Source organism: Pantherophis guttatus, chromosome 8, assembly GCF_059756535.1.
Source record: "Pantherophis guttatus breed Tessera chromosome 8, ASM5975653v1, whole genome shotgun sequence".
NCBI classification, from domain to species: domain Eukaryota; kingdom Metazoa; phylum Chordata; class Lepidosauria; order Squamata; family Colubridae; genus Pantherophis; species Pantherophis guttatus.
Genome location: NC_142070.1, coordinates 3,116,970 through 3,144,298, shown reverse-complemented (window position 1 = coordinate 3,144,298; position 27,329 = coordinate 3,116,970). Strand labels below are relative to the sequence as shown.

General features: G+C 46.2%; 1 protein-coding gene across 2 annotated transcripts in view; it reads right to left on the bottom strand.

The window, feature by feature from the left end:
* Nucleotides 1-27,329, bottom strand: part of GFRA4 (GDNF family receptor alpha 4) — a 109,555-nt gene that overhangs the window by 15,791 nt on the left and 66,435 nt on the right. For both annotated transcript variants that reach the window (XM_087874806.1, XM_087874807.1), the window contains exons 3-5: nucleotides 11,627-11,707; nucleotides 7,235-7,580; nucleotides 3,775-3,887 (exon numbers count right to left, since the gene is read on the bottom strand). In XM_087874806.1, the coding sequence (XP_087730932.1) occupies nucleotides 3,775-3,887; nucleotides 7,235-7,580; nucleotides 11,627-11,707 (540 nt within the window). The remainder of the gene's footprint in view (nucleotides 1-3,774; nucleotides 3,888-7,234; nucleotides 7,581-11,626; nucleotides 11,708-27,329) is intronic.

Below are 27,329 nucleotides of genomic sequence, written 5' to 3'. Positions count from 1 at the left end.
TGTGGACTTCAACTCCCAGAATTCCCCAGCCGGCATCTCCAAAGTTGGCATTTTTTTAAAGGCTTATGGACTTCAACTCCCAGAATTCCCCAGCCAGCATCTCCAAAGTTGGCAATTTTAAGAGTTGTGGACTTCAACTCCCAGAATTCCCCAGCCGGCAATGTTAAAGTTCGTAATTTTTAAAGACCTGTGGACTTAAAATGGCCCAGGTTGAGAAACGTTGTTATACAGGTAGTCCTCGACTTACAACAGTTCTGGTGTCATGTGATTTACTTCGGCCACTTGGCAACGGACTCACACTTATGACGGTTGCAGTATTCCGGGGTCACGCGATCCCCTTTTGTGACCTTCTCAATGGGGAAGCCAGATTCACTTAATGACCGGATTTACTAATTTAACAGCTTTGGTTCTAACTTAACAAATGCAATGATTCACTTAACAACTGTGGCAAGAAAAAAATGGGGCAAAGTCACTTAACAATTGTTTCACTTAGCAGCATACATTTTAGAGTCAATTGCGGTTGTAAGTTGAAGTATATCTGTGTGTTTTTTTTAAAAAAAAACCTTTTATTTTATTTCAAGCCTGAAAAAAAGTAGACATTTGTTTTTTCCAAAAGTACAGAACAAACTAGAAATGTCAGAATTAACGACGAAAAATAAATTGCCTAACAAAATAAAAATTGTATAAACATTCGAAGCCTATTACTTTGCTTTCAATTATTTAACAGTATACTGTAGGAAGATTTCAAAGGCAAAAGAGAAGACAGTGTTACGAATTCCATGCGAAGGGAAACAGATTGCAGCTTTTTTGGAAGAGCAGAAAATAAATTTATTTTCAAAAACGGATAAGTTATTTTTTTTTTTTAATATGGGGGCTTTATTTTTATAAATGCTGCAAATTGCCAGTGCTTACACAAAGGGAAAGTTTCATTTTTTTCCCCTTTTAATATGCAAAAACAAGTAACAATACCATGGAGACCTCAGTTTTAAGTATTAAGCTTCAGATAGAAATCTTTAGCATATAATAAATAATTTATCATTATTTGGCAGTTGTTTATCGATGCCACACTCGGCTTTAGGTATCTAAAATCTAAGCAACCTTAGGCTTATCAACATTAATATTTTAGAAATCTTAGTTAACATTGATATAAATCTATTTTCCCTAGTTTTAAAGGTTAAAGGATCCTAAGTCATCAGAATGCGAACAATCTCCAGACCAGTCCCCATGGAGTAAGTACCAATGTATCCAAAGAACGCAGTGTATTATTCATATTTAATTTTTTTTAAATGGATATATTACACATGGCCTGAATCCAAACCTTAATATTTGAAATAATAACACTTTCCCAATTATCAAAATAATTACCTATGTCTGATGTAGCCAAAATTCTGCAGCAAAGATTATGTTTCACAATTTCTGAATATAATTCAACCTAACATTAACTTATTTATCACTAAGTTATTTCACACTGTCTCTGTCTATCCATCCATCTTCTATTTATGATCAATCTGTCTGTCTGTCCATCTGTCTGTCTATCTATCATCTATCTATCTATCTATCTATCTATCTATCTATCTATCTATCTATCTATCTATCTATCTATCTACTATCTATCTATCTATCTACTATCTATCTACTATCGTCTATCTTTATCTATCTATCTATCTATCTATCTATCTATCTATCTATCTATCTACTATCTATCTATCTATCTATCTATCTACTATCTATCTACTATCGTCTATCTTTATCTATCTATCTATCTATCTATCTATCTATCTATCTATCTATCTACTATCTATCTACTATCGTCTATCTTTATCTATCTATCTATCTATCTATCTATCTATCTATCTATCTATCTATCTATCTATCTATCTATCTATCTATCTCCATCCACCCATCCATCCATCGTCTGTCTGTCTATCTATCTATCTATCTATCTATCTATCTATCTACTATCTTTCTATCATCTATCTATCTCCATCCACCCATCCATCCATCGTCTGTCTGTCTGTCTGTCTATCTATCTATCTATCTATCTATCTATCTATCTATCTATCTATCTATCTACTATCTTTCTATCATCTATCTATCTCCATCCATCCATCCATTGTCTGTCTGTCTGTCTGTCTGTCTGTCTGTCTGTCTATCTATCTATCTATCTATCTATCTATCTATCTATCATCTATCTATGTATCTATCTATCTATCTATCTATCTATCCATCCATCCATCCATCGTCTGTCTGTCTGTCTGTCTATCTATCTATCTCTATCATCATCATCATCATTCATCATCTAACATTTTGCCAAAAGTTGCCAGCAACCCACAAAACACCTTCCTATATGATTCCAGACCTCTCTGGCATTCAGCTATTCATCTTAGCAAGTTCCCAGTCCTCATTATCACTGGTGAAAAGAAGAAGGAAAGACGAGCAAGATTGAGACAGTAGGGGACTAAAATAAACGTAAAATCTCGTACCAATCATACTCAACTTTGAGTATGATTCTAAGTTCTAAGTTGCTTCTCTCCTTGATGAGTTGCTTCTTGTCCTGCCCTCAGGGGCTTTGGAGAATAGCTTGACTCCCTCTTCTTTGGGGCAGCCCCTCAAATATTGGAAGACTGCTATCATGTCTCCCCTAGTCCTTCTTTTCATTACACGAGACATGCCCAGTTCCTGCAACCGTTCTTCCTATGTTTTAGCCTCCAGTCCCCTAATCCTCTTTCCTGCTCTTCTCTGCACTCTTTCTAGAGTCTCCGCATCTTTTTTACATCGTGGCGACCAAAACTGGATTCAATATTCCACGTGTGGTCTTACACTTGTAGAGTTGAGAGAGGTTTCCCAGGAATTTCTCAAGGATCGTGAAAATAATGTCCTGGGAGGGGGATTTTCCTCCTGGAGGCTTCTCTTGAGATTAGGAACCTCTACAGAAGCGTTTGTCCGAATGGGCAACATACTGGATGCATCGCGAGCCGTGTCCGTCAACTTGTCCATTTGCCCAGCCTGCCACTGGACGCTGCTTCTGGGGATCAGAAAAGCAGCGTGCTGTTCTGAGCAAGGCTTCCACAGCAGCGCAAAGCCGAGCCCTCGTCCCGATAAACCCCTTCGATTTCATTGACAGTGAATTCCTCTCCAGCAAAGTCTTTCCTCTCCCACAGTCTTTCAAGATCGTTCACAATTACCAACCGTTATCAGGCTTGGAGAGTGGCCAGGCCGATATCTTTCAGACGCCGCAATACTTGGCAAGAATGCAGGAATGAATGAAATTGCCTCCTGCAAACTCCACTCCCCTGTTGCTCCTCTTTTATTCCCTCTGGGAGAGGCCATTCATTGTCCACCTGTGGCCTTACTCCCAAGTCGACCCTTGTTCTTTAGCTGTTCCCTTTGTCTAGCCACTCTGCGAATGCGCACACTGGGAACAGGCCCCAGCTGTTCCTCTGCCTCACTGATATCCGACTCCGAAAGCAGCTGATAACTGTCAGACGGTCCTGGCCCCCTCTCTGCCTCCGACGCAGAGCTCTCATCAGAGCCCTCCCCAGGCTCCAGGACTGGTCCATGTTCCTCCCCAACCTCCTCACTGTCCGAATCTGCTGCCAGATCCGCTGACCGCTGACAGGCCACAACACATGCCAATAGACCAATGATTTTCAGAAGTCAGGATTGTACAATGAGCAACTGGATGCATTAAATTAACTACATCAATGCAAAATTCCCCTTGCCCGTCGTTCTTGATAGCATTGAAAAAAAATAAATAAACCTCAGATTCCCTACCGATGATGCCGGTGTAGGCCAACAGACAGGCGGCGTAGTTCTCTTTCTGGCATCCGGTTCCCGAGAGGAGCCCAGAAGGCTGGCAGTTGACTTGGAACTCGGCATAACGAGACCTAGGAGACAGGAGGAAGGGGTGCAAATGGGGTGCCGTTAAGGGCGGGTGGGGGGGCGGAGGAGGAGCTGCTGTTCCTAGTTGGCAGGATACGAAAAGGAGGGATGGAAAACGTGGGAGCCCAAGAGAGGAAAAAATTGATAGCTGGATGGATGGATGGATAGAGGAATGGATAGAGGATTGAATGGAGGAATGGAGGAGGATAGATGGATGAAAGAAAGATAGATACAGTAGATAGATAGATAGATAGATAGATAGATAGATAGATAGATAGATAGATAGATATAGATATGGTGTGAGAGAGGTAAGAGATAAATAGATAGAGATAGGTAGAAATAGGTAGTTAAATAGATAGAGGATAGAGACAGACAGATATAGAGAGACAGATGGATAGAGATGGGTAGATAGATGATAGATAATAGAAGATAGATGATAGATAGATAGATGATAGATAGATAGATAGATAAAGAAAGAAAAGACAGAGAAAGAAAGGGAGGGAGGGACAGAGATGATAGTTATGGAAGAGATAGATGGATGGATGGATGGATGGATGGATGAACTGACAGGCAGGCAGGCAGGCAGAAAGAGAAGGAAAGAAAGAAAAAAGAAACAGAAAGAAACAAAGAAAGGGAGGGAGGGAGGGAGATATAGAAGATATAAAAAGGATATTGATAGATGATAGATAGATAGATATAGACAGACAGACAGACAGATATAGATAGATAGATAGATAGATAGATAGATATGGTGTGAGAGAGGCAAGAGATAAATAGATAGAGATAGGTAGAAATAGGTAGTTAAATAGATAGAAGATAGAGACAGACATATAGAGAGACAGATGGATAGATAGAGGGGTAGATAGAAGATAGATGACAGATAGATAATAGAAGATAGTTGATAGAGAGATAGAGATAGATAGATAAAGAAAGAAAAGAAAGAGAAATGGAGGGAGGGAGGGACAGAGATGATAGATATGGAAGAGATAGATAGATAGATAGATAGATAGATAGATAGATAGATAGATAGATAGATAGATAGATAGATAGATAGATAGATAGATAGATATAGATAGAGATGGATGGATGGATGGATGGATGGATGGATAGATGAACTGAGGCAGGCAGGCAGGCAGAAAGAGAAGGAAAGAAAGAAAAAAGAAAGAAACAGAAAGGGAGGGAGGGAGATGATAGATATAGAAGATATAAATAGGATATTGATAGATGATAGATAGATATTGATAGACAGACAGACATATACAGATAGATAGATAGATAGATAGATAGATAGATAGATAGATAGATAGATAGCGATAGATATAGGAGAGAGAGAGGGAGAGAGATGGACAGAGATAGGTAGATAGATATAGGCAGACAGACAGATATATAGATATATAAATAGATGATAGATAGCTAGACAGACAGACAGAAAGAAAAAGAAAGAAAGAAAGAAAAAAGAAAGATGACGGAGAGACAGAGACAGACAGATATAGAACTGCAGTGGGTGATTTCCACCTTAGTTTGCAACCAGGACATTCCTAATCTCTTCTCTTTCTCTATCAGAGCATGCACACCTGCCACTCAACTCAGCAAGGATTAAAAAAAAAAAAAACCCCAGTCTTCATTTATTTATTAAACATCAGCCAAGATCAAAACAGTTAACAAGCGAAAAAAGGGATGAAAGGCATGCTAAAGCCCAGAGGCAGAGAGAGATGCGAACAACAGAATTTTACATTATTTATATTTCTATTTACACTTATCAAAAGGAGGCAAAACTTGCTAGACTAGAGCCACTGGGAAGCATGGCCGGGAGAAGAAGAGAGATGGAAAAGGGGGACACAAGGTGCTCCTTGCTGTAATCCGCGTCGACCATTTGGGCTGATGGCAGCTCCCGGAAGTCATGTGGACTTCAACTCCCAGAATTCCCCAGTCAGCAACGCTTAAAATATCTCCCAGGCTGAGAAACAATGGTTTTAAGGCAGAGGTCCTCGAACTTGGCGGCTTTAAGACTTGTGGACTTCAACTCCCAGAATTCTTCAGCCAGCATAGCATAGCATAGCAGGCTGGAGAATTCTGGGAGTTGAAGTCCACAAGCCTTAAAGCCAAGGGGGATTCTGGGAGTTGAAGTCCACCCATCTTCAAGCTTCCAAGGTTGAGAAACACTGTGTTAATCTCTGCTCTTGTGGGTATTTTATTTCTGGCCAGGAAGTGCAGTGATCTTTTAGCTTTTGGATTGTCTCTTTTGAATGGTGTGTAAATGTGGTCCATCTCTATGTGCCCGTTGATGGCCGTTTTGTCTGAGTGCCGCTGGCTGGGGGATTCTGGGAGTTGAAGTCCACCCATCTTCAAGCTACCAAGGTTGAGAAACACTGTGTTAATCTCTGCTCTTGTGGGTATTTTATTTCTGGCCAGGAAGTGCAGTGATCTTTTAGCTTTTGGATTGTCTCTTTTGAAGGGTGTGTAAATGTGGTCCATCTCTATGTGCCCGTTGATGGCCGTTTTGCCTGAGTGCCGCTGGCTGGGGGATTCTGGGAGTTGAAGTCCACCCATCTTCAAGCTTCCAAGGTTGAGAAACACTGCACTAGATGGAGCTCCTTAAGAGAGATAACATCCCTGGCCTTCCTGTCCTGGTAGGTTGGGGACGTGTAATTGGGAAAAGACGGGCCTTCAACTTACCTGCTTCCAAGCCAGGTAGGGCTTTGAAGGCTGGAAATCGGACCCGGAAATAAATCGGCAACCAACGCAGTTTGGAAGAGAGGTAAACCCTGATTACAGAATGAACCTCTGTTCCCGTGTAAGGCTCCTTTATCTGTAGCTTGACTTAAATGTAATGAACGTGGCTGTAAGTCGAGGACTCCCTGTGCCGCAGAAGGAGCCTCGCGGCGAAAGAGCCTCGTTTTTTATCGGGATAGAAGACACGTTTGGCGTTCGCCGAAACAGGGATGTGATAAAGACATGCAGCGGTGCGGTGGGTTTTACATTTTGTTACCGCCAGTTCGCCGCCTGGGCGCACGCTGATGGTACAGTGGGCCCGGTAGGCCCGTTTTTCGTCCTCCCAAGGCTTTCTTGGAGCCTGGGGAGGGTGAAAACGGCTTCCCCACCCCCCCAGAGGCCCTCCAGAGGCTGGAAATGACCTGTTTCCTGACTTCCGGTGGCCCGGAAGGCCTGTTTTTTGCCCTCCCCAGGCTCCAGAGGCTTTTCTTGGCGCCTGGGGAGGGCGAAAACTGCCTTCCCCACCTCCCTGGAGGCCCTCTGGAGGCTGGGAACAGCCCGTTTCCTGACTTCTGGAGGGCCCAGAAGGGCAGAAAATCATGCATGCTGGAGCTGAGCTAGGGTAGGGAAGCTTTGGTACCTGCAAACGTAGTTTCCCCGGCAGGCGTCCAGCGGCGTCAAACAATTCGGCTTCTCCTTGGCTTCGTAGGAGCAGGTGGGCACAATCGTCTGCCGGCGTCTCTCAGCGCAGGCCGTGTCAAGGCAGGGACAGAACAGGAGCTCATGCGTGTACTCGGGCGGCACCCGGTCAAAGAACTTCCGCAGCGCCTTGTGGCACTTGGAGCGGTTGCAAGGGTCCGCCCGGGGCCCCCGACGGATACAGGAGGAAACGTACTCGGTCCGGAGTCGCTGGCACAGCTCGTCCACGTTACAGGCTTTGGCGGCATCCAGGCAGCGGTTCACCTGCGTGACCTCGTTCTCGGAGCCTGCAGAGCGGAAAGACACCATGGAGGCTATTGCATGTCATTCTGCGAGGGAAGGGACCCGTGAGGTCATCCAGACCAACCCCCCTCCTGCTCAGGGTAGGCATTGCAGTGAAAATCCCGAAGGTGCTTTTTTTTTTTTTCTTTCTTTTCAAGACGCAACTGGACTTTCTGGGTTTTTTTTTCTTTAAAGACGTTTCCCTTCTCATCTGGGAAGCTTCTGTAGAGTTGAAGAAGCTTCTGGGATGAGAAGCGAAACGTCTTCGAAATGAACCAGAAAGTCCAGTTGCCTCTTGAAAAAAAAGGACCTTCGGGACACCCAGGATCTGGACGACGGAGAATCTCCAGAGACATTGCAATGAAAAAAAAACCCCAGACGAGGTTATGGTTTAACCTCTCTTAGGATCCCCGCCATTTTCTCTCAGGGGACGTTTCTCCGACACTCAGCCGGCATTTGACTTCCTGTCATGGAAATCTCCGGTTCTGTGACAGCCAGTCAAGACTTAAGTTTCCACAGGGGTGAATGTGCGACTGTCACAAATATCAAGAAGTGAATTTGGGCAGCCACAAACCCCTTCTTCGTTGTTGTGGCCGCCTCCCCGGAGACCCTCAGTTTTCAAAACTTTTAGGAGAGCGATTGTGTCCATGTTTCATTTTTCTTCTTCTTCTCGGGCCTAAAGAGGGCCAGAAACTCCGAACTGTCTCCATGGAAGTGAACGGAGCCATTTCAGTGATATATATATATACCCTGTTTCCCTGAAAATAAGACCTCCCCTGATAATAAGCCCAGTCGGGCTTTTGAGCGCATGCCCTAAAATAAGCCCCAGCTGAAAATAAGCCCTCCCCGAAAATATTTAAACACATGCACAGCTGTTCCCCGCCATTTGTTCTGGTTTCCTCCATGCACCCCAAAATAATAAGACCTCTCTGAAAATAAGGCCAAGTGCTTATTTCGGGGTTCAAAAAAAATATAAGACAGGGTCTTATTTTCGGGGAAACACGGTAGATAGTCCTCGACTTACAACCATTCATTGGTTGACCATTTGAATTTACAACAGTACTGAAAAAGTGACTTATGACTGTTTTTCAACTCCCAGAATTCCCCAGTCAGCAAGCTTTAAGATGGGAGGATTGCAACTCCCAGAATTCCCCAGCCTCCAAGCTTTAAGATTAGTGGACTTCAATTCCCAGAATCCCTCATCCGTCATGCTTTAAGATGGGAGGACTTCAACTCCCAGAATCCTCCAGCCAGCAAGCTTTAAGATGCGTGGACTTCAACTCCCAGAATCCCCTAGCCAGCAAGCTTTAAGATGCGTGGACTTCAAATCCCAGAGTCCCTCATTTGTCATGCTTTAAGATGCATGGACTTCAAATCCCAGAATCCCTCATCCATCATGCTGTAAAATGCATGGACTTCAAATCCCAGAATCCCTCATCCGTCATGCTTTACGATGGGAGGACTTCAACTCCCAGAATCCCCCAGCCAGCAAGCTTTAAGATGCGTGGACTTCAAATCCCAGAATCCCTCATCCGTCATGCTTTAAGATGGGAGGACTTCAACTCCCAGAATCCCCCAACCTCCAAGCTTTATGATGGGTGGACTTCAACTCCCAGAATTCCTTTGCTGGCTGGGGAATTCTGGGAGTTGAAGTCCCCCCCCCCTCATTTTAAATTTGCCGTAGTTGAGAAACAACCGCTACAGACCGCCAAGTGATACTTTCTGCTCGAGTCTCTCTGGCGGAGTTCAGGCCGCCTCGGCTGGGCGACCTCCCTCTGATGGGATTGTCTAATGGAGCATGTGGTGAATCCATTTCCCCGGGCCTCGGTAACCTTGAACCCCACTCGGCAAGTGGAAAGCGGGAAACCAGGATTGATCGGCCAATTACCGAGCATAATGGCACTCCTAATTAGGGCCCTTGCAGAACATATGATGTGTTCTCGTAGAAGCGGCTGGAGCTGTCCGTCTCTGTCGGCCAGGCGCAAGGGAGACCGAGCCGGCCTTTGGGAAAACGCTCCCCGGGGCTAACAATGTTCCCCGGATAACCAGCTTAGCAAAGATCTCAGGAAACGGAAAAGAGTTTGGCTGCCCTGAGCATGTGCCGAATGCCTCTTTTGTACAGAGGGACTAGAAAAGAGACAGTCTGGCCTAGTGGTTAAGGCAGCAGGGTAGAAAGCAGGAGGGGGTGAGTTCTAGAATCTTGCCTTAAATGTGAAAGAAAGTCACTGGGTGACTTTGGGCCAATCACCAGGGGACGGTGAGTTCTAGTTCCACCTTAGGCACGAAAGAAGACTGAGTGATTTTGGGCAAAATCACCAGGAGTCTGTGAGTTCTAGTCCCTCCTTAGGCAAGAAAGAAGGCTGGGTGACTTTGGGCCAATCACCAGGAGACGGTGAGTTCTAGTCCCACTTTAGGCATGAAAGAAGACTGGGTGACTTTGAGCCAATCACCAGGAGACAGTGAGTTCTAGTTCCACCTTAGGCATGAAAGAAGACTGGGTGACTTTGGGCCAATCACCAGGAGACGGTGAGTTTTAGTTCCACCTTAGGCATGAAAGAAGACTGGGTGACTTTGGGCCAATCACCAGGAGACGGTGAGTTCTAGTTCCACCTTAGGCATGAAAGAAGACTGGGTGACTTTGAGCCAATCACCAGGAGACGGTGAGTTCTAGTCCCACTTTAGGCATGAAAGAAGACTGGGTGACTTTGAGCCAATCACCAGGAGACAGTGAGTTCTAGTTCCACCTTAGGCATGAAAGAAGACTGGGTGACTTTGGGCCAATCACCAGGAGACGGTGAGTTTTAGTTCCACCTTAGGCATGAAAGAAGACTGGGTGACTTTGGGCCAATCACCAGGAGACGGTGAGTTTTAGTTCCACCTTAGGCATGAAAGAAGACTGGGTGACTTTGAGCCAATCACCAGGAGACAGTGAGTTCTAGTTCCACCTTAGGCATGAAAGAAGACTGGGTGACTTTGGGCCAATCACCAGGAGACGGTGAGTTTTAGTTCCACCTTAGGCATGAAAGAAGACTGGGTGACTTTGGGCCAATCACCAGGAGACGGTGAGTTTTAGTTCCACCTTAGGCATGAAAGAAGACTGGGTGACTTTGAGCCAATCACCAGGAGACAGTGAGTTCTAGTTCCACCTTAGGCATGAAAGAAGACTGGGTGACTTTGGGCCAATCACCAGGAGACGGTGAGTTTTAGTTCCACCTTAGGCATGAAAGAAGACTGGGTGACTTTGGGCCAATCACCAGGAGACGGTGAGTTTTAGTTCCACCTTAGGCATGAAAGAAGACTGGGTGACTTTGGGCCAATCACCAGGAGACGGTGAGTTCTAGTTCCACCTTAGGCATGAAAGAAGACTGGGTGACTTTGGACCAATCACCAGGAGACTGTGAGTTCTAGTTCCATTTTAGGCATGAAAGGAGACTGGGTGACTTTGGACCAATCACCAGGAGACTGTGAGTTCTAGTTCCATTTTAGGCATGAAAGAAGACTGGGTGTCTTTAGGCCAATCAACAGGAGATTGTGAGTTCTAGTCCTGCCTTAGGCATGAAAGGCAGCTGGGTGACTTTGGGCCAATCACCAGGAGACGGTGAGTTCTAGTCCCTCCTTAGGCATGAAAGTTGTCTGGGTGTCTTTGGGCCAATCAACAGGAGACGGTGAGTTCTAATTCTACCTTAGGTATAATAGTCATTGGGTGACTTTGGGCCGATAACCAGGAGATTGTGAGTTCTAGTCCCGCTTTAGGCATGAAAGCTGGCTGGATGACTTTGTGCCAATCACCAGGAGACGGTGAGTTCTAGTCCCGCCTTAGCCATGAAAGCCAATTGGGTGACTTTGGGCCACTCCCACCCCCATCTGTTAGCCCAATCCACCTCACAGGGTTGTTGTTATGGGAAGAAAAGGAGGAGGTTATGTTTGCCACCTTGAGTTACTTACAAAAGTAAGATAAGATAAAGAATACCTAACAATACATAAATTAAAAGGGGTTTCTTAATTCCGCCAGATTGCAACAATATGGCTCAATATGATTTTCACACCTTACCTGCCGTGATGGATGCCAGTCGGACATAGTCAAACCCTCTGACAAAAGGCTCGTACGGAGAGCTTTCCATGACGTTCATGCCTAGGGAAGAACATAATGCCATTGCTTTTATTCTGCATATTACTTACTACATGAATTAATAAAACCTGACCCTTTGCTCCAGGGCTCCGAGAGAACCGCCTGGGGCCTCTTCGAGAAGTGAAGCCCAATTAAAAGCAGATCGCAAGGGCAGCTGAAATGCAGAAAGCATGAAGGGGACACAGGAAAGCCCACCCCCCAGGCTCTTGTCTACTTTGGGCGGATTTCAAACGCTTTTGAGACGTTCTCCAGGTAGGCCAGTGTGTTTCAAAGCTGGCAGCTGGGAGATGGAAGACTTCAAATCCCAGAATCCCCCAGCCACCAAGCTTTAAGATGGGTGGACTTCAACTCCCAGAATCCCCCAGCCAGCAAGCTTTAAGATGGGAGGATTGCAACTCCCAGAATCCCCCAGCCAGCAAGCTTTAAGATGGGTGGACTTCAACTCCCAGAATCCCTCAGGCAGCAGAGTTTAAGATGGGTGGACTTCAACTCCCAGAATCCTCCAGCCACCAAGCTTTAAGATGAATGGATTTCAACTCCCAGAATCCCCCAGCCAGCAAGTTTTAAGATGGGTGGACTTCAACTCCCAGAATCCTCCAGCCACCAAGCTTTAAGATGAATGGATTTCAACTCCCAGAATCCCCCAGCCAGCAAGTTTTAAGATGGGTGGACTTCAACTCCCAGAATCCTCCAGCCACCAAGCTTTAAGATGAATGGATTTCAACTCCCAGAATCCCCCAGCCAGCAAGTTTTAAGATGGGTGGACTTCAACTCCCAGAATCCTCCAGCCACCAAGCTTTAAGATGGGTGGACTTCAACTCCCAGAATCCCCCAGCCAGCAAAGTTTAAGATTAGTGGACTTCAACTCCCAGAATCCCCCAGCCACCAAGCTTTAAGATGGGAGGATTGCAACTCCCAGAATCCCCCAGCCACCAAGCTTTAAGATGGGAGGATTGCAACTCCCAGAATCCTCCAGCCAGCAAGCTTTAAGATGGATGGACTTCAACTCCCAGAATCCCCCAGCCAGCAAAGTTTAAGATGGATGGACTTCAACTCCCAGAATCCCTCAGGCAGCAGAGTTTAAGATGGGTGGACTTCAACTCCCAGAATCCCCCAGCCACCAAGCTTTAAGATGAATGGATTTCAACTCCCAGAATCCCCCAGCCAGCAAGTTTTAAGATGGGTGGACTTCAACTCCCAGAATCCTCCAGCCACCAAGCTTTAAGATGGGTGGACTTCAACTCCCAGAATCCCCCAGCCAGCAAGTTTTAAGATGGGTGGACTTCAACTCCCAGAATCCTCCAGCCACCAAGCTTTAAGATGAATGGATTTCAACTCCCAGAATCCCCCAGCCAGCAAGCTTTAAGATGGGTGGACTTCAACTCCCAGAATTCGGTGGGATTCTGGGATTTGAAGTCCACACCCTTAGAAGATTTTGCGTCTTGAGCCCTCCCATGAGTTCATGGCTCAGGTTTTAGCCAGGATCTTCCCTTGGTTCCTGAATTAATCCATTCCTTGACTTCATACTGTGCATGAAGGTATTTCTGTCCTCCAAGATTGACACCAGTCTTGATAGGCAGCTGAAGGAGTTGAGAGAGGGGGGAGATTTTGGGGAGGGTCCGAAGTGATCAATTTTGAAAAAAAGCTTTCTAAAAGAATTTATCATCCTTCCTTTCTTCCTTCCTGCTTTCCTTCTTTCCTTCCTCCCTCCTCCCCTTCCCTCTCCCCCCTTCCCTTCTCTTCCATTCCTCCCTCATTCTTTCCTTCCTCCCTCCCTCCCTCCTCCCCTTCCCCTCTCTCTCCCTCCCTCTTCCTTTCCCTTCTCTTCCCTTCCCTTCCACATTCTTTCCTTCCTTCCTTCCTTCCTTCCTCCCTCCCACCTCCCTCCCCTTCCCCTTCCCCCCTCTCTCCTTCCTTTCCCTTCTCTTCCATTCCTCCCTCATTCTCTCCTTCCTCCCTCCTTCTCCCCCTCCCCTTCCCCTCTCCTTCCCTCTTCCCTTCCATTCCTCCCTCATTCTTTCCTTCCTTCCTCCCTCCCTCCCTCCTCCCCTTCCCCTCTCTCCTTCCCTCCCCTTCCCTTCCTCCCTCATTCTTTCCTTCCTCCCTTCCTCCTCCCCTTCCCCTCTCTCTCCCTCCCTCTTCCCTTCCCTTCCCTTCTCTTCCCTTCCCTTCCCTCCCTCCCTCATTCTCTCCTTCCTCACTCCCTCCTCCCCTTCCCCTCTCTCTCCCTCCCTCTTCCCTTCCCTTCCATTCCTCCCTCATTCTCTCCTTCCTCACTCCCTCCTCCCCTTCCCCTCTCTCTCCCTCCCTCTTCCCTTCCCTTCTCTTCCCTTCCCTTCCTCCCTCATTCTTTCCTTCCTTCCTCCCTCCCTCCCTCCTCCCCTTCCCCTCTCTCCTTCCCTCCCCTTCCCTTCCTCCCTCATTCTTTCCTTCCTCCCTTCCTCCTCCCCTTCCCCTCTCTCTCCCTCCCTCTTCCCTTCCCTTCCCTTCTCTTCCCTTCCCTTCCCTCCCTCCCTCATTCTCTCCTTCCTCACTCCCTCCTCCCCTTCCCCTCTCTCTCCCTCCCTCTTCCCTTCCCTTCTCTTCCCTTCCCTTCCTCCCTCATTCTCTCCTCCCTCCCTCTCCTTCCCCCCTCTCTCCTTCCCTTCCCTTCCATTCCTCCCTCATTCTCTCCTTCCTCCCTCCCTCCCCCCTCCCCTTCCCCTCTCCCTCCCTCTTCCCTTCCATTCCTCCCTCATTCTTTCCTTCCTTCCTCTCTCCCTCCTCCCCTCCTCCCCTTCCCCTTCCCCTCTCTCCTTCCCTTCTTTTCCATTCCTCCGTCATTCTCTCCTTCCTCCCTTCCTCTCCTCTCTTCCCCTCTCCTAACCTCTCCTCTCCTCTTCTCCCTCCCCTTTTCCTCTTTTATCTCTCCTCCCCTCTCTGCTGGCTCTCTTACTCAACCTGGGTCGGAGCTGTTTTGAACAATAAGCTATTTAACCATCCCTTGTTTTCCGAGGCAGTAAAATGCGCATACATGATATATCTCTCTTCCCGAGCAGTGGGGGGAAAAATCTATAATTGTTCAAATAAATGCAGATTGCTTCAGATGGTTGCCACAGACAGAAGAAACCCAGGGAGAACTGCTAGTGCCACTGTAAATCAACCGGTTTTTACTGTTATACAAAAAAAAAATAATAAAAAAAATACTACATATCATTTAAAAGAAAGTAACCGAATACCCAAGGGCCAGAGAGAGAGAGAGAAAGGCTAACATCTTTTTTTTATGAAGCTTTTCTTTTTTTGGTGCTCCAGTCTAGAGAATCTCACTTCTGGATCTTGGATACGGGGTCCCTGCCCTCCCGATTATTTCCTTCACGGTGCAGAGTAGGAGAAGGATCACCTGGTGTCCTACTTTCCATCTCTGTGCGGCTATTTGACACACTCTGTTAGGGGCTCAATGTGCTAATTTCTCACAGGTTTGGTTCCAGCAGCCCGGGAAGGTTTTGTGTTGTTTTGATAGATGTTAAATAGATACATAGGTGCAGGGAGATATATAACCTCTCCTTTATTTTGCATGCTCTTTAATCTCTCTTCTTTTGATCTTTGCTGATGTTTATTACATAAATAACAAGATTTTTTCCCACCTAGCAATTGCTCTGATCTGGATAGAACAGTGTTTCTCAACCTTCCTTCCTTCCTTCCTTCCTTCCCTCCCTCCCTCCCTCCCTCCCTCCCTCCTACCTACTCTATCCATCCATCCAACCATCCATTCTCTTCCCTCCTTCCCTCCTTCCTTCCTTCCCTCCTTCCTCCCTCCCTCCTACCTACTCTATCCATCCATCCATCCATCCATCCATCCATTCTCTTCCCTCCCTCCCTCCTTCCTTTCCTCCCTATCCATCCAACCATCCATTGTATTCCTTCCTTCCTTCCCTCCCTCCCTCCTACCTACTCTATCCATCCATCCATCCAACCATCCATTCTCTTCCCTCCTTCCTTCCTTCCTTCCCTTCCTTTCTTCCCCATCCATCCATCCATCCATTGTATTAATTGTATTCCTTCCTTCCCTCCCTGTTTGCTTCCCTATCCATCCATCCATCCATCCATTTTATTCATTGCATTCCTTCCTTCCTTCCTTCCCTCCCTCCTTCCTTCCCTATCCATCCATCCATTGTATTTCTCCCTCCCTATCTACCCTATCCATCCAACCATCCATTCTCTTCCTTCCCTCCTTCCTTCCCTATCCATCTAACCATCCATTGTATTCCTTCCTTCCTTCCTTCCTTCCTTCCTTCCTTCCTTCCTTCCTTCCTTCCTTCCTTCCTTCCTTCCTTCCTCTCTCCCTCCTTCCCTATCCATCCATCCATCCATTGTATTCCTCCCTTCCCCCCTTCCTTCCACAATTGAGCCCAAAATTACCATTGCTAAGTGAGACTTAATACCAGTGTTGCCACATTTTACTGCTTTTCTCTCCACAGTCGTTCAGTGAATCACTGCACTCTGTTTTTTTGTTTTTTGTTTTTAAATTTGATTTATATGCCGCCCTTCTCCGGAGACTCAGGGCGGCTTACAATGTGCTAAGCAATAGCCTTCATCCTTTTTGTATATTTATACAAAGTCAGCTTATTGCCCCCACAATCTGGGTCCTCATTTTACCCACCTTGGAAAGGATGGAAGGCTGAGTCAACCTTGAGCCTGGCGAGATTCGAACCTGCAGTAATTGCAAGCAGCAGATGTTAATCACAATGCTATCAGTCTGCTGAGCCACCAGGCCCGTTAACTTAGTCACCTGGTTGTTAAGTGAATCTGGCTCCCCCGTTGACTTTGCTGCTCAGAAGGTCGCAAAATGGGATCAGGTGAGCCCACGGCACTGCAACCGTCATAAGTACGAGCCAATTGCCAAGCATCTGAATTTCGATCACCTGACCATGGCGTAGGCTGCAACGGTCGTAAGTGTGAAGCACAATCCCAAACCGCTTTTTCAGTGCCCTTGTAACTCCGTACGGTCACTAAAGGAGTGTAGTTGTAAATCCAGGACGGATTTACATCTCGCTGTTTTAAAAAAAAAAATGGAAGAAGCTGCCAAAATATTTATTCAGCGGAGAAGATCCAGAGAGCTATCAGTGTGCAGAGAATGTTATGGAGTCCAAGAGGGCATTATTTTTTCCCCTCTCTTCTGAAAAATTAGAATATAAAATTCGACACAGGCTGGATAATAGATGAAAAGGGAGGCGAGAATAGAGGAGAATAAAACGCGCAGTTTTCTTTTAGCGACGTACAATCAAGTTTAATTTTCAGTCAGCCAGAGTTTCGTGAAACGAGGAAATTTCGAAGCGGGGACCGAAAAGCGAGATTGACGTTCGCCACGCTAGAAATTGTTCGTTTTCCCACAAAGTTCCCATCTTGAGACGGATGCCATCCAGGCGGTCCTCAATTTACGACCATTCATTTATTGACCGCTCAAATGGCATTGACAAAAGTGGCTTTTTCACACTTACGACCGTGGCACCGTTGTTACTTACTATTTTTTCTTTTTCAAAGCAATTTGAAAAATCGCCTCGCAATTTTCCTCCCTATTTATCCTTTTGGGCAGTGTGGTAAGTCACTCGACCTTATTTAATTTAATTCATTTAAGCTCACTTAGTGACCGTTCAAAGTTACAGCGGCAGTGTAAAAAGGGCAGGGATGATCGTTTTTCACACTTAACGACCGTTGCAGCAACCCCACAATCACGTGATCAAAATTCTCCCTCCTTCTTCCCCCATGCTTGGCAACTGGCTCACATTTATGTCACTGGCTGCAGTGACGAGCCAAGTCAAGGGGGAAGCCGGATTCACTTAAGGACGGTGTTCCTAACTTAACAACTGGAGGGATCCACTTAACAACTGGGGCAAGAAAGGTCGTAAAATGGGGCAAAACTCACTTAGCGACGGAAATGTTGGCCTCCATTGTGGTCGCAAGTCGAAGACTACCGATATGGATAAGAACTTTCAATCTTGCTAGCCCATGTCAGGCTAACAGAATAACAGAGTTTGCTAGTCCAATCCTTCAAGCTGGAAACCCTCTACCATTTCAGACAAGTGATTGTCCAATCTTTTCTTGAAAGCTTCCAATGATGGAGCACCCATAACTTCTGGTGGCAAGCAGTTCCACTGGTTAATTATTCTCGCTATTAATAAGTTTCTCCTTAATTTGAGGTTGAATTCCAGGATTCCCACCATCCTAGATCCCTCCTTAGTTCCAGGTTGCTTCTCTCCTTGATTAGTTTCCACCCGTTGCTTCTTGTCCTGCCTTCGGGTGCTTTGGAGAATAGGTTTATTAATTAATTAATTAATTAATTATATTTCTATACCGCCTTTCTCCCGTAGGACTCAAGGCGGTGTACAGTCAAGAAAAATATAGATACACAAACATCATAAAATTGCTAATTAAAATTATTATTATAACATAGTTTTTAACCCAATTAAATAGAACCTAAAATTAGATAACATTTAAAAAACATTCACGTGTTCATATGTTTAGGTTGACCCAGTGGTGAGTTTTTACCGGTTCGCCCCGGTTGCGCAGAAGTGCCACGAGCGAGCAAAGCGAGCAGTTCCGAATGGGTAGCAGAGGTAAGTGAAACTCACTACTGGGTTGACCCCCTTTTCTTTGGGGCAGACGCAGCCCCTCAAATACTGGAAGACTGCTATCGTGTCTCCCCTAGTCCTTCTTTTCATTAAACCAGACCTACCCAATTCCTGCAACCGTTCTTTCAGTGGTGGGTTCCTTCTGGTTCGGTCCGGTTCGGCCGAGCCGGTAGCGGTGACGATATGACATCACCGAACCGGTTCTCCCCCCCACCCCCCGATGTTTTTCTTACCTTTTATTTGGTCCCACCCCCAATCTCTTGCTGCCTCCTGAGTCCCAGCTGATGACTAGAGGGAGAAAAACTGTTTAAACTCTTGCCGCGGGGCTTCAAAGGGCCGCCCTACAGCTGATCAGTGTTAAAAGCAAACAAATGAGTCGGGTCGTAAGTGCGAGGACTGGTCGTAAGTGCGAGGACCTTCCAGAAATGACTCTGACCAGCTAGCCACGCCCACCTAGTCACATGACCTCCAAGCCACACCCACAAAATAAGCCACGCCCACAGAACCTACCCCTGCGTTCTTCGTACGTTTTAGCCTCCAGTCCAGTGGTGGATTCAGCCGGTTCGCACCACTTTGGGAGAACCGGTTGTTAACTGTCTGAGCAGTTTGGTGAACTGGTTGTTGGAAGAAATCATTAGGGCAGAGAACCGGTTGTTGAATTATTTGAATCCCACCCCTGCTCCAGTCCCCTAATCCTCTTGATTGCTCTTCTTTGCACTCTTTTCCAGAGTCTCAACAACTTTTTTTTACGTCGTGGCGACCACAACAGGATGCAACACTCCCAAGTGTGGCCTTAATGTCCTATATTTTCCTCAAGCTCTTTAAACCTGAATATTGGATGCTGGGAAACCGTTTTTTTTTCACACCAAGTCCCTTCTTGAGTCCCGGCCTGAGATTTTTCTGCAAGTTCTGAAAATATGATCTCGGTGTCAAAAATAGACCCGTTTGGCAGGAAAGGACAACGCACAGACCCCGGAGGGCTGAGCGTTTAGTCACTTCCGATGACGCTCGTTTTCACGCCCGGCGGGGAAGATTTTTACACCACCTTTTCGCGAACAGATCTGATCATTTTTCCTCGGATCAGGCCAACCCGTATGTAGAGCATCACGAACCCACCTCTTCCCTCTCCCCGACGCCTCCGTGGCTCCTGCCCATACAGGTAGTCCTCGACTTATCAACAGTTCATTTAGTGACCGTTCGAAGTGACAACAGCACTGAAAAAATTGACTTAAGACCGGTTTTCACACTTACGACCTTTTGCAGCATCCCCAGAGTCACGTGACCAAAATTCAGACACTTGGCAACTGACTCGTATTTATGACAGTCGCAGTGTCCCGGAGTGACATGATCTCCTCTTGGGACCTTCAGATGAGCAAAATCAAGAGGGGAAGCCAGATTTCACTTAACAACCATGTTATGAACGTAAGAACCGCAGTGATTCACTTAACAACTGTGGCAAGAATGGTCGTAAAACGGGGCAAAACTCACTTAACCATTATCTGGCTTACCAACAGGAAATTTGTGAATGTGAGGTGAGTTCCGTCTCTATTCAAATCCCACCTTTGCTTTCTTCGGAGTTAAGTCAATAATACAGTCCACCGATTGCAAAGGCCTGGGTTGAAATACAGATAGTCCTCTACTTACAACAGTTCACTGAACAAATGTCTTACTCAATGAAGAGATGCAGTGATTCGTTTGATGACTGTGGCGAGAAAGGCAGTAAAATGGGCAAACTCACATAACAACTGTCTCACTTAGCAACGGTAATTTTGGGCTCAATTGTGGTAGAAGGAAGGAAGGGAGGGAGGCAATGGATGGTTGAATGGATAGGGTAGGTAGGCAGGAAAGAAGGGCAGAAGGAAGGAAGGAGAGGATGGAAGAGAGGAAGAAGAAGGAAGGAAGGGAGGGAGGGAGGAAGGGAGGCAATGGATGGTTGAATGGATAGGGTAGGTAGGCAGGAAAGAAGGGCAGAAGGAAGGAAGGAAGAAGAGGGAGGAAGAGAGGAAGAAGAAGGAAGGGAGGGAGGGAGGGAGGAAGGGAGGCAATGGATGGTTGAATGGATAGGGTAGGTAGGCAGGAAAGAAGGAAGGAAGACGATGGTTGGAAGGATAGGGTAGGTATATAGGAAGGAAGGAAGGAAGGAAGGAAGGAAGGAAGGAAGGAAGGAAGGCAATGGATGGTTGAATGGATAGGGTAGGTAGGTAGGAAAGAAGGGCAGAAGGAAGGAAGAAGAGGGAGGAAGAGAGGAAGAAGAAGGAAGGAGGAAGGAAGGAAGGAAGAAGAGGGAGGAAGAGAGGAAGAAGGAAGGAAGAAGGAAGGAAGGAAGAAGAGGGAGGAAGACAGGAAGAAGAAGGAAGGAAGGAAGGAAAGGAAAGGAAGGAAGGGAGGCAATGGATGGTTGAATGGATAGGGTAGGGAGAGAGGAAAGAAGGGAGGAAAGAAGGAAGGAAGTAGATGGAGGAAGGAAGGAAGGAAGAAGAGGGAGGAAGAAAGGAAGGAAAAGGAAGGAAAAGGAAGGAAGGAAGGAATACAATGGATGGTTGAATGGAAGGTAGGTAGTTAGATAGGTAAGTAGGTAGGAAAGAAGGGAGGGCGGGAGGGAGGAAGGAAGGAAAGAAGGAAGGAAGGAAGGAGGGAGGAATGGGAGGGAGGGACGGAGGGAGGGAGGGAGGGAGATTGGGAGAGATCAGGAAAGCAAGCCAAGCTGCAGACACGCTGGCTGGGGAATTCTGGAAGTGGAAGTCCACTCACCTTCAAGCCGCCAACATCGGGAGACCGAGAGCCCTGCTATATCCAAATCAGAGCACATAACAACCCTGTTACTAACTGAACAAGGGCAGGGATTCGTTTAAGAAACGTGGTAAGGAAAGTCGTCCAACGGGGCATTTTAGCCAAGTTCTCGCTTTGCAAGAGAAAGTTGGGGCTCACTCCTGATACGTCAGGTGGGATTCAGGTGCCCCAACCTTCCTCTCTTTGCTTTCTTCGGGAGTTAAGTAAATAATACGCTCCACCGATTGCCAAAGGCCCCGGCGGAGATAATTGATTGTGTAAATGACATCTCTCGCAAGCGTGGATGGCCTCTGGAGGCCAGTGTGTGTGTGTGTGTGTGAACGCTGATGCTTGGCAAACGTGTCTCTATCGTCTCGGTGCCTCCCGCTCGAGACTCATCCATCACTTAAACGTTGGGCGACAAGGCAGGGCGGGGAGAAGCGGCCTTCCCCGCGTGAAACAACGCTTGCCGCCGCCGTTTGTCGCCTCCGAGAAAGATGCAGAGGCATCGCAAGAGGCCAGCCGGGGGTTTGTGCGATGAATTGCCTTTGACAAGGGAAGCAATTGGAAGAGGAATGGGGCCCGGAATGAAAAACAAGAGGCGTTCTGGGGAAGACAAAATGAGGCCAGATAGTTGGAGGTCAACGTCGGAGAGGAAAGGGCCATCCTGCTTTCTGCAAGGGAGTTTGGAGGAGAAGAAGGAAAAAAAAAAAGGAAAGAAAGAAAGAAAAGCTATTACAGATGTGGCAAAGGTCCCGGACAGGACAAGTGGGATGATTAGGTGTCTTTAAAAAAAAAAAAAAAAAGCCCCGTTTGGAGGAAAAAATTGCAGTTTCTGGGGGAGAGAAGGAAAATAGACTCGGCAGCTGCGAAGAAAGTGGGATGCGAAAAGAAGAAGAAAGGGGCAAGGATAGGTGATAGCAATAGCTGTAGCATTTCAGAGGATCATTAGGACTGCAGAAAAAACAATGGCTACCAACCTGCCTTCCATGGAGGACCTGTATCCTGCACGAGTCAAAAAGAGGGCTGTGAAAATATCTACAGACCCCTCGCATCCTGGACATAAACTGTTTCAACTCCTACCCTCAAAACAACGCTATAGGCCACTGCACACCAAAACAACTAGACACAAGGACAATTTTTCCCCGAATGCCGTCACTCTGCTAAACAAATAATTCCCTCAACACTGTCAAACTATTCACTAAGTCTGCACTACTATTAATCTTCTCATCGTTCCCACCACCCATCTCCTCCCACTTATGACTGTAACCTTGTTGCTGGTATCCTTACAATTTATATTGATATTGTTTCCTAATATGATTTGATTGCTAATTTGTACCCTATGACTATCATTAAGTATTGTACCTTATGATTCTTGATAAATGTATCTTTTCTTTCATGTACACTGAGAGCGTATGCACCAAAGACAAATTCCTTGTGTGTCCAATCACACTTGGCCAATAAAGAATTGAATTCTATTCTATTCTATTCTATTCTATTCTATTCTATTCTATTCTATTCTATTCTATTCTATTCTATTCTATTCTATTCTATAGCCGAGGTGGCGCAGTGGTTAGAGTGCAGTACTGCAGCTACTTCAGCTGACTGCTAGTTCAGCAGATCAGCGGATCAAATCTCACCGGCTCAAGGTTGACTCAGCCTTCCATCCTTCCGAGGTGGGTAAAATGAGGACTCAGATTGTTGGGGACAATATGTTATTTAGTATACTGTCGATTGTTGTAAGCTGCCCAGAGTCCTCGGAGAGTGGGCGGCATAGAAATATGATAAATAAATAAAATATTCTATTTTATTCTATTCTATGGGGAATTCTGGGAGTTGAAGTCCAGATACAGAAGATGGAGAATTGTGGGAGTTGAAATTCCCATGTGTGGCTGGGGAACTGTGGGAGTTCCACACATTCTGGCTGGGGAATTCTGGGAGCTGAAATCTACACATTCTGACAGGGGAATTCTGGGAGTTGATGGCCACGCATGCTGGCTGTGGAATTCTGGGAGTTGAAGTCTACATATGTTGCCTGGGAGATTCTGGGGGTTGAAGGCCACACATTCTGACTGGGGAATTCTGGGACCTGAAATCTACACATGCCGGCTGGGGGATTCTGGGAGTTGAAGTCCACATATGCTGAGAGGGGAATTCTGGGAGTTGAAGTCCACGCAGTTTAAAGTCGCCATGCTTGAGAAACACTGGCCACCACCTTCAAACAACTTTCTCAAAGAACACTCAGGTTTGCTGGGGTTACTCTGAAGTCCTCCTGCATTTATTCAGGGCCTGAGGCAAAATGCTGTGGATAAATATATCTTTATGCTTTTGATTGATACCTTCGTCCCTCTACTCCGCTGAAGAGTCAAGGGAAAAACACAGTTTAAATTCACGATCAAATACATCCCACAATCCTCAAAGAAGTGAAGGCCCAGCAAAAGAGATTTTCTACGTGCTGAAAGAGCAAACGCCCAATACGACTTTTGAAAAAACATAGGCAGTTAGGACGGGGTATGGAAGGCAGTTTGGAGGCCAAGCATAAGAAAGGAAGGAAGGAGATGAAAGAAAGAAAGAGAAAGAGAAAGAGAGAAAAAAGTATAAGAAAGAGAAAGAGAAAGAAGGAGAGGAAGAAAGAGGAAGAAAGAGAAAGGAAAGGAAAGAGAAGGAGGAAAGAAAAAGAAGAAAAAGCAAGCAAGAAAAAAGAAAGAGAGAAAGAGAAGGGAAAGAAAGAGAAAGGGAGAAAGAGGAAGAAAGAAAGGAAAGGAAAGAGGAGGAAAGAAAAAGAAGAAAAAGCAAGCAAGAAAAAAGAAAGCGAAAGAAAGAGAAGGGAAAGAAAGAGAAAGAGAGAAAGAAAGAGGAAGAAAGAGAGAAAGGAAAGGAAAGAGAAGGAGGAAAAAAAAGAAGAAAAAGCAAGCAAGAAAAAAGAGAAAGAGAAGGGAAAGAAAGAGAAAGAGAAAGAAAGAGAGAAAGACAGACAGAGAGAGAACTGAGAAAAACAGAGAGAGAGAAAGAAAGAGGAAGAAAGAGAGAAAGGAAAGGAAAGAGAAGGAGGAAAGAAAATGAAGAAAAAGCAAGAAAGAAAAAAGAGAAAGAAGGGAAAGAAAGAGAAAGAAACAGAAAGACAGAAAGAGAGAGAACTGAGAAAGATAGAGAGAGAGAGAAAGAAAGAGGAAAGGAAAGGAAGAAAGAGAAGGAGGGAGGAAAGGAAAGTGAAAAAGCAAGCAAGCATGCAGGCAGGCGAGAAAGAAAGAAAGGAAGAAAGAAAGAAAGAAAGAAAGAAAGAAAGAAAGAAAGAAAGAAAGAAAAAGAAAAGCAATTATGGAAATATTTAGATATCACAGGCATGGAAGCAGCCTGAATCTTTTAAGAGAAGAATGAAGTATCGGCGGTTGCAGTTTCATTACCTGCATTATCTTTAGCTGGCTGGGATGGGTCTCTCTCCATATCTTTCTCCGGCAAAATAATTTCCCTTCCCTTCCTCCCCCAGTTCCCCAAATTGATTGCAATTCAACCCCAACCCCCAACCCCCTTTTTTGCCCCCCCCTCCTCAGCCTGCCTGCCTGCCTGCCTGCCTACCTTGGCTGTCAGTCCCCGGTGGCATTTTATTAATCCATCTATTTCCCAGCCCAGGCTCGCTCGGGCGGGCCTGTTTCACTCCCGGTTTAATTTCCACGGCACATAAAACACTCCCGTGTCCTGACAAGACAAGAGTTATGATCCCGGAGTTAACGGACGCAATTTTTTTACGAGGTCCCTTTGAAAAAACTCCCGAACTTGCCAAAAAATTAGTGTCTCGGAGGGATAAAATATATCGGCCACGGCTGAGATGCTCTCATTATCATGCTTAAGTGGCTATTATTACAATTTGGGCGCCTGGGTGTGCCCTCTCGCCCATCGCACCTGCCGTGGAAAGCTAACCCGTGGCCGCTGGGGTGGTGTATGTGTATGTGTGTTTGTGTGCAGCCGTTGTGGTTTGCGAGAGGATTTACGCACAGCAACACAAACTCCGCTTCCTGCCGAGTCTCTGGGTTGCAACATCTGCCAAATTCGTGCCCTCTGGGTCCTAATCAGGACATTGGTGCTAAAGCCAATTAGCTGCTAAGGAAGCTGAGAAGAGGAATAATAAGAGTTATTTGACCTCTTTCTCCCTGGTGCAGCCAGGCTGAGTAAATCACCCATTACGGAAGCTGGAATTCTGCCATTTGTTTGGAGATCCAGGACAGAGCTGGACAATATCTAAGGGCATCTCTCGGGCCTGAGCGCCAATTCTCCACCTCCTTTTCGCTTCTAGACAGAGGAAAAGATGGATCCTGGCCTGGTCTCAGGATTAGGGGTGACCGGATAGAAGTCTTCCAATATTTGAGGGGCTGCCACAAAGAAGAAGGAGGTCAACCTATTCTTCAAAGCACCAGACGGCAGGATGGAAAGTAATCAAGGAGAGAAAGAAGGAGAAACTTCCTGACAGTGAGAACAATTGTTCTGTCCCCAACCCCACGCACACACACCAACAGACGTTCAGGAGTTAAAGACCAAACCAGCCGGAAAAATCCTTTTCCTTATGATAACGGAACTTGGCAACAACCTAGTGGCTGCCTGACAAGAGTTTATTATTTACGAAGAGGAGAGATAACTTCTCCCCACTTCTGGTACATCAAAAGAAACAGCTCAATAATTACGGAGTCAATCAAGTCCAGAGATAATCCAGCAAAGTCTATAGCCAAAAGTCCGGCAATGCAGAATGGCGTGGAAGCTTTCAGCTTTGTTCGTCACAAGGTTTGACTGGCCACCACGCTCCCTTTTATATCCTGTGGGGCGTGGTCCAGTGACTCAGCCTAATCTCGGGCACGCCTTTTCTTCTGTTGCGTGCGCTTATCTCTGCGACGCTGGCGTGGATCCAGCCAAGACTCATTACCCTCATCACTGTCCACCTGTGGCTGCGTGAACGTGCTTGGCCCCGGCCCTATCTCTTGCCCTTCGGCGGACACCGAAGGCATTGCCAGAGAGGAGGGTCCTGGAGAGGGAGACCTTGCCAACTCCTCCCCTTCACTCTTGGAGTTCTCTCCTGACGATGACACAGGCTCAGGTAACGGAGCCACAACAACAATGAATCAGTGGGCTTGTCTTCAGAAGCTGTAGTGCTCCATCACTGGAGGTTTTTAAGAAGAGACTGGGCAGTGACTTGTCAACCTTCATTCAACCTTGAATGAAGGAGAAACTGCCTGACAGTGAGGACAATTAACCAGTGGAACTGCTTGCCACCAGGAGTTGCAGGTGCTTCATCACTGGAGGCTTTCGAGAAGAGACTGGACAGTCGCTTGTCTGGAATGGTATAGGGTCTCCTGCTTGGACTAGAAGACCTCCAAAGTCCCTTCCAACTCTGTTATTCTGTAAAAGATCAGAAGAGAAGGACCAGGGGTGACCTGATAGGAGTCTTCCAATATTTGAGGGGCTGCCACAAAGAAGAGAGAGGGGTGTGTGTCAACCTATTCTCCAAAGCACCAGAAGGCAGGACGAGAAGCGATGGATGGAAACCAGTCAAGGAGAAGAAGCAACCTAGAATGGAGGAGAAATTTCCTGACAGTGAGGACAATGAATCAGTGGGCTTGCCTTCAGAAGTCGTGGTGCTCCATCACTGGAGGTTTTTAAGAAGAGACTGGGCAGTGACTTGTCTATCCAGCCTCTTTTTAAAAACCTCAAAAGATGGAGCAGTCACTTGTCTGAATGGTAGAGGGTCTCCTCCTTGAGTAAGGGGTTGGACCAGAAGACCTCCAAGCCAGGTCCCTTGGCTCTGTTGTTCTGTTATTCTGTACCAGGACTATGGGTAGCATGCTAGAAGTTTTCCAATATTTGAGGGGCTGTTACACAGAAGAGCGGGAGGGTCAGGTCAACCTATTCTCCAAAGCACCTGAAGATAAGACAAGAAATCACAGGTGGAAACCAATCAAGGAGAGATCTAACCTAGAACTAAGGAGGGATGTCTTAGAAGAATTAACCAGTGGAACAGCTTGCCACCAGAAGTTGTGGGTGCTCCATCACTGGGGGCTTTCAAAAAAAGAGAACGGTAGAGGGTCTCCTGCTCAAATAGGAGATCGGACTAGAAGAGTATTGAGTATTACCTACCTTGTTGAGTTGGCAATATATAAACCATCGATATAGCTTTAAGACAGCTGTATTGCATCATACTGTGTCCTGATTGGTTAGCTCTGTAGCCAATCTCCTTAAGAGGGAGCTAGAAACATGGTTTGTTT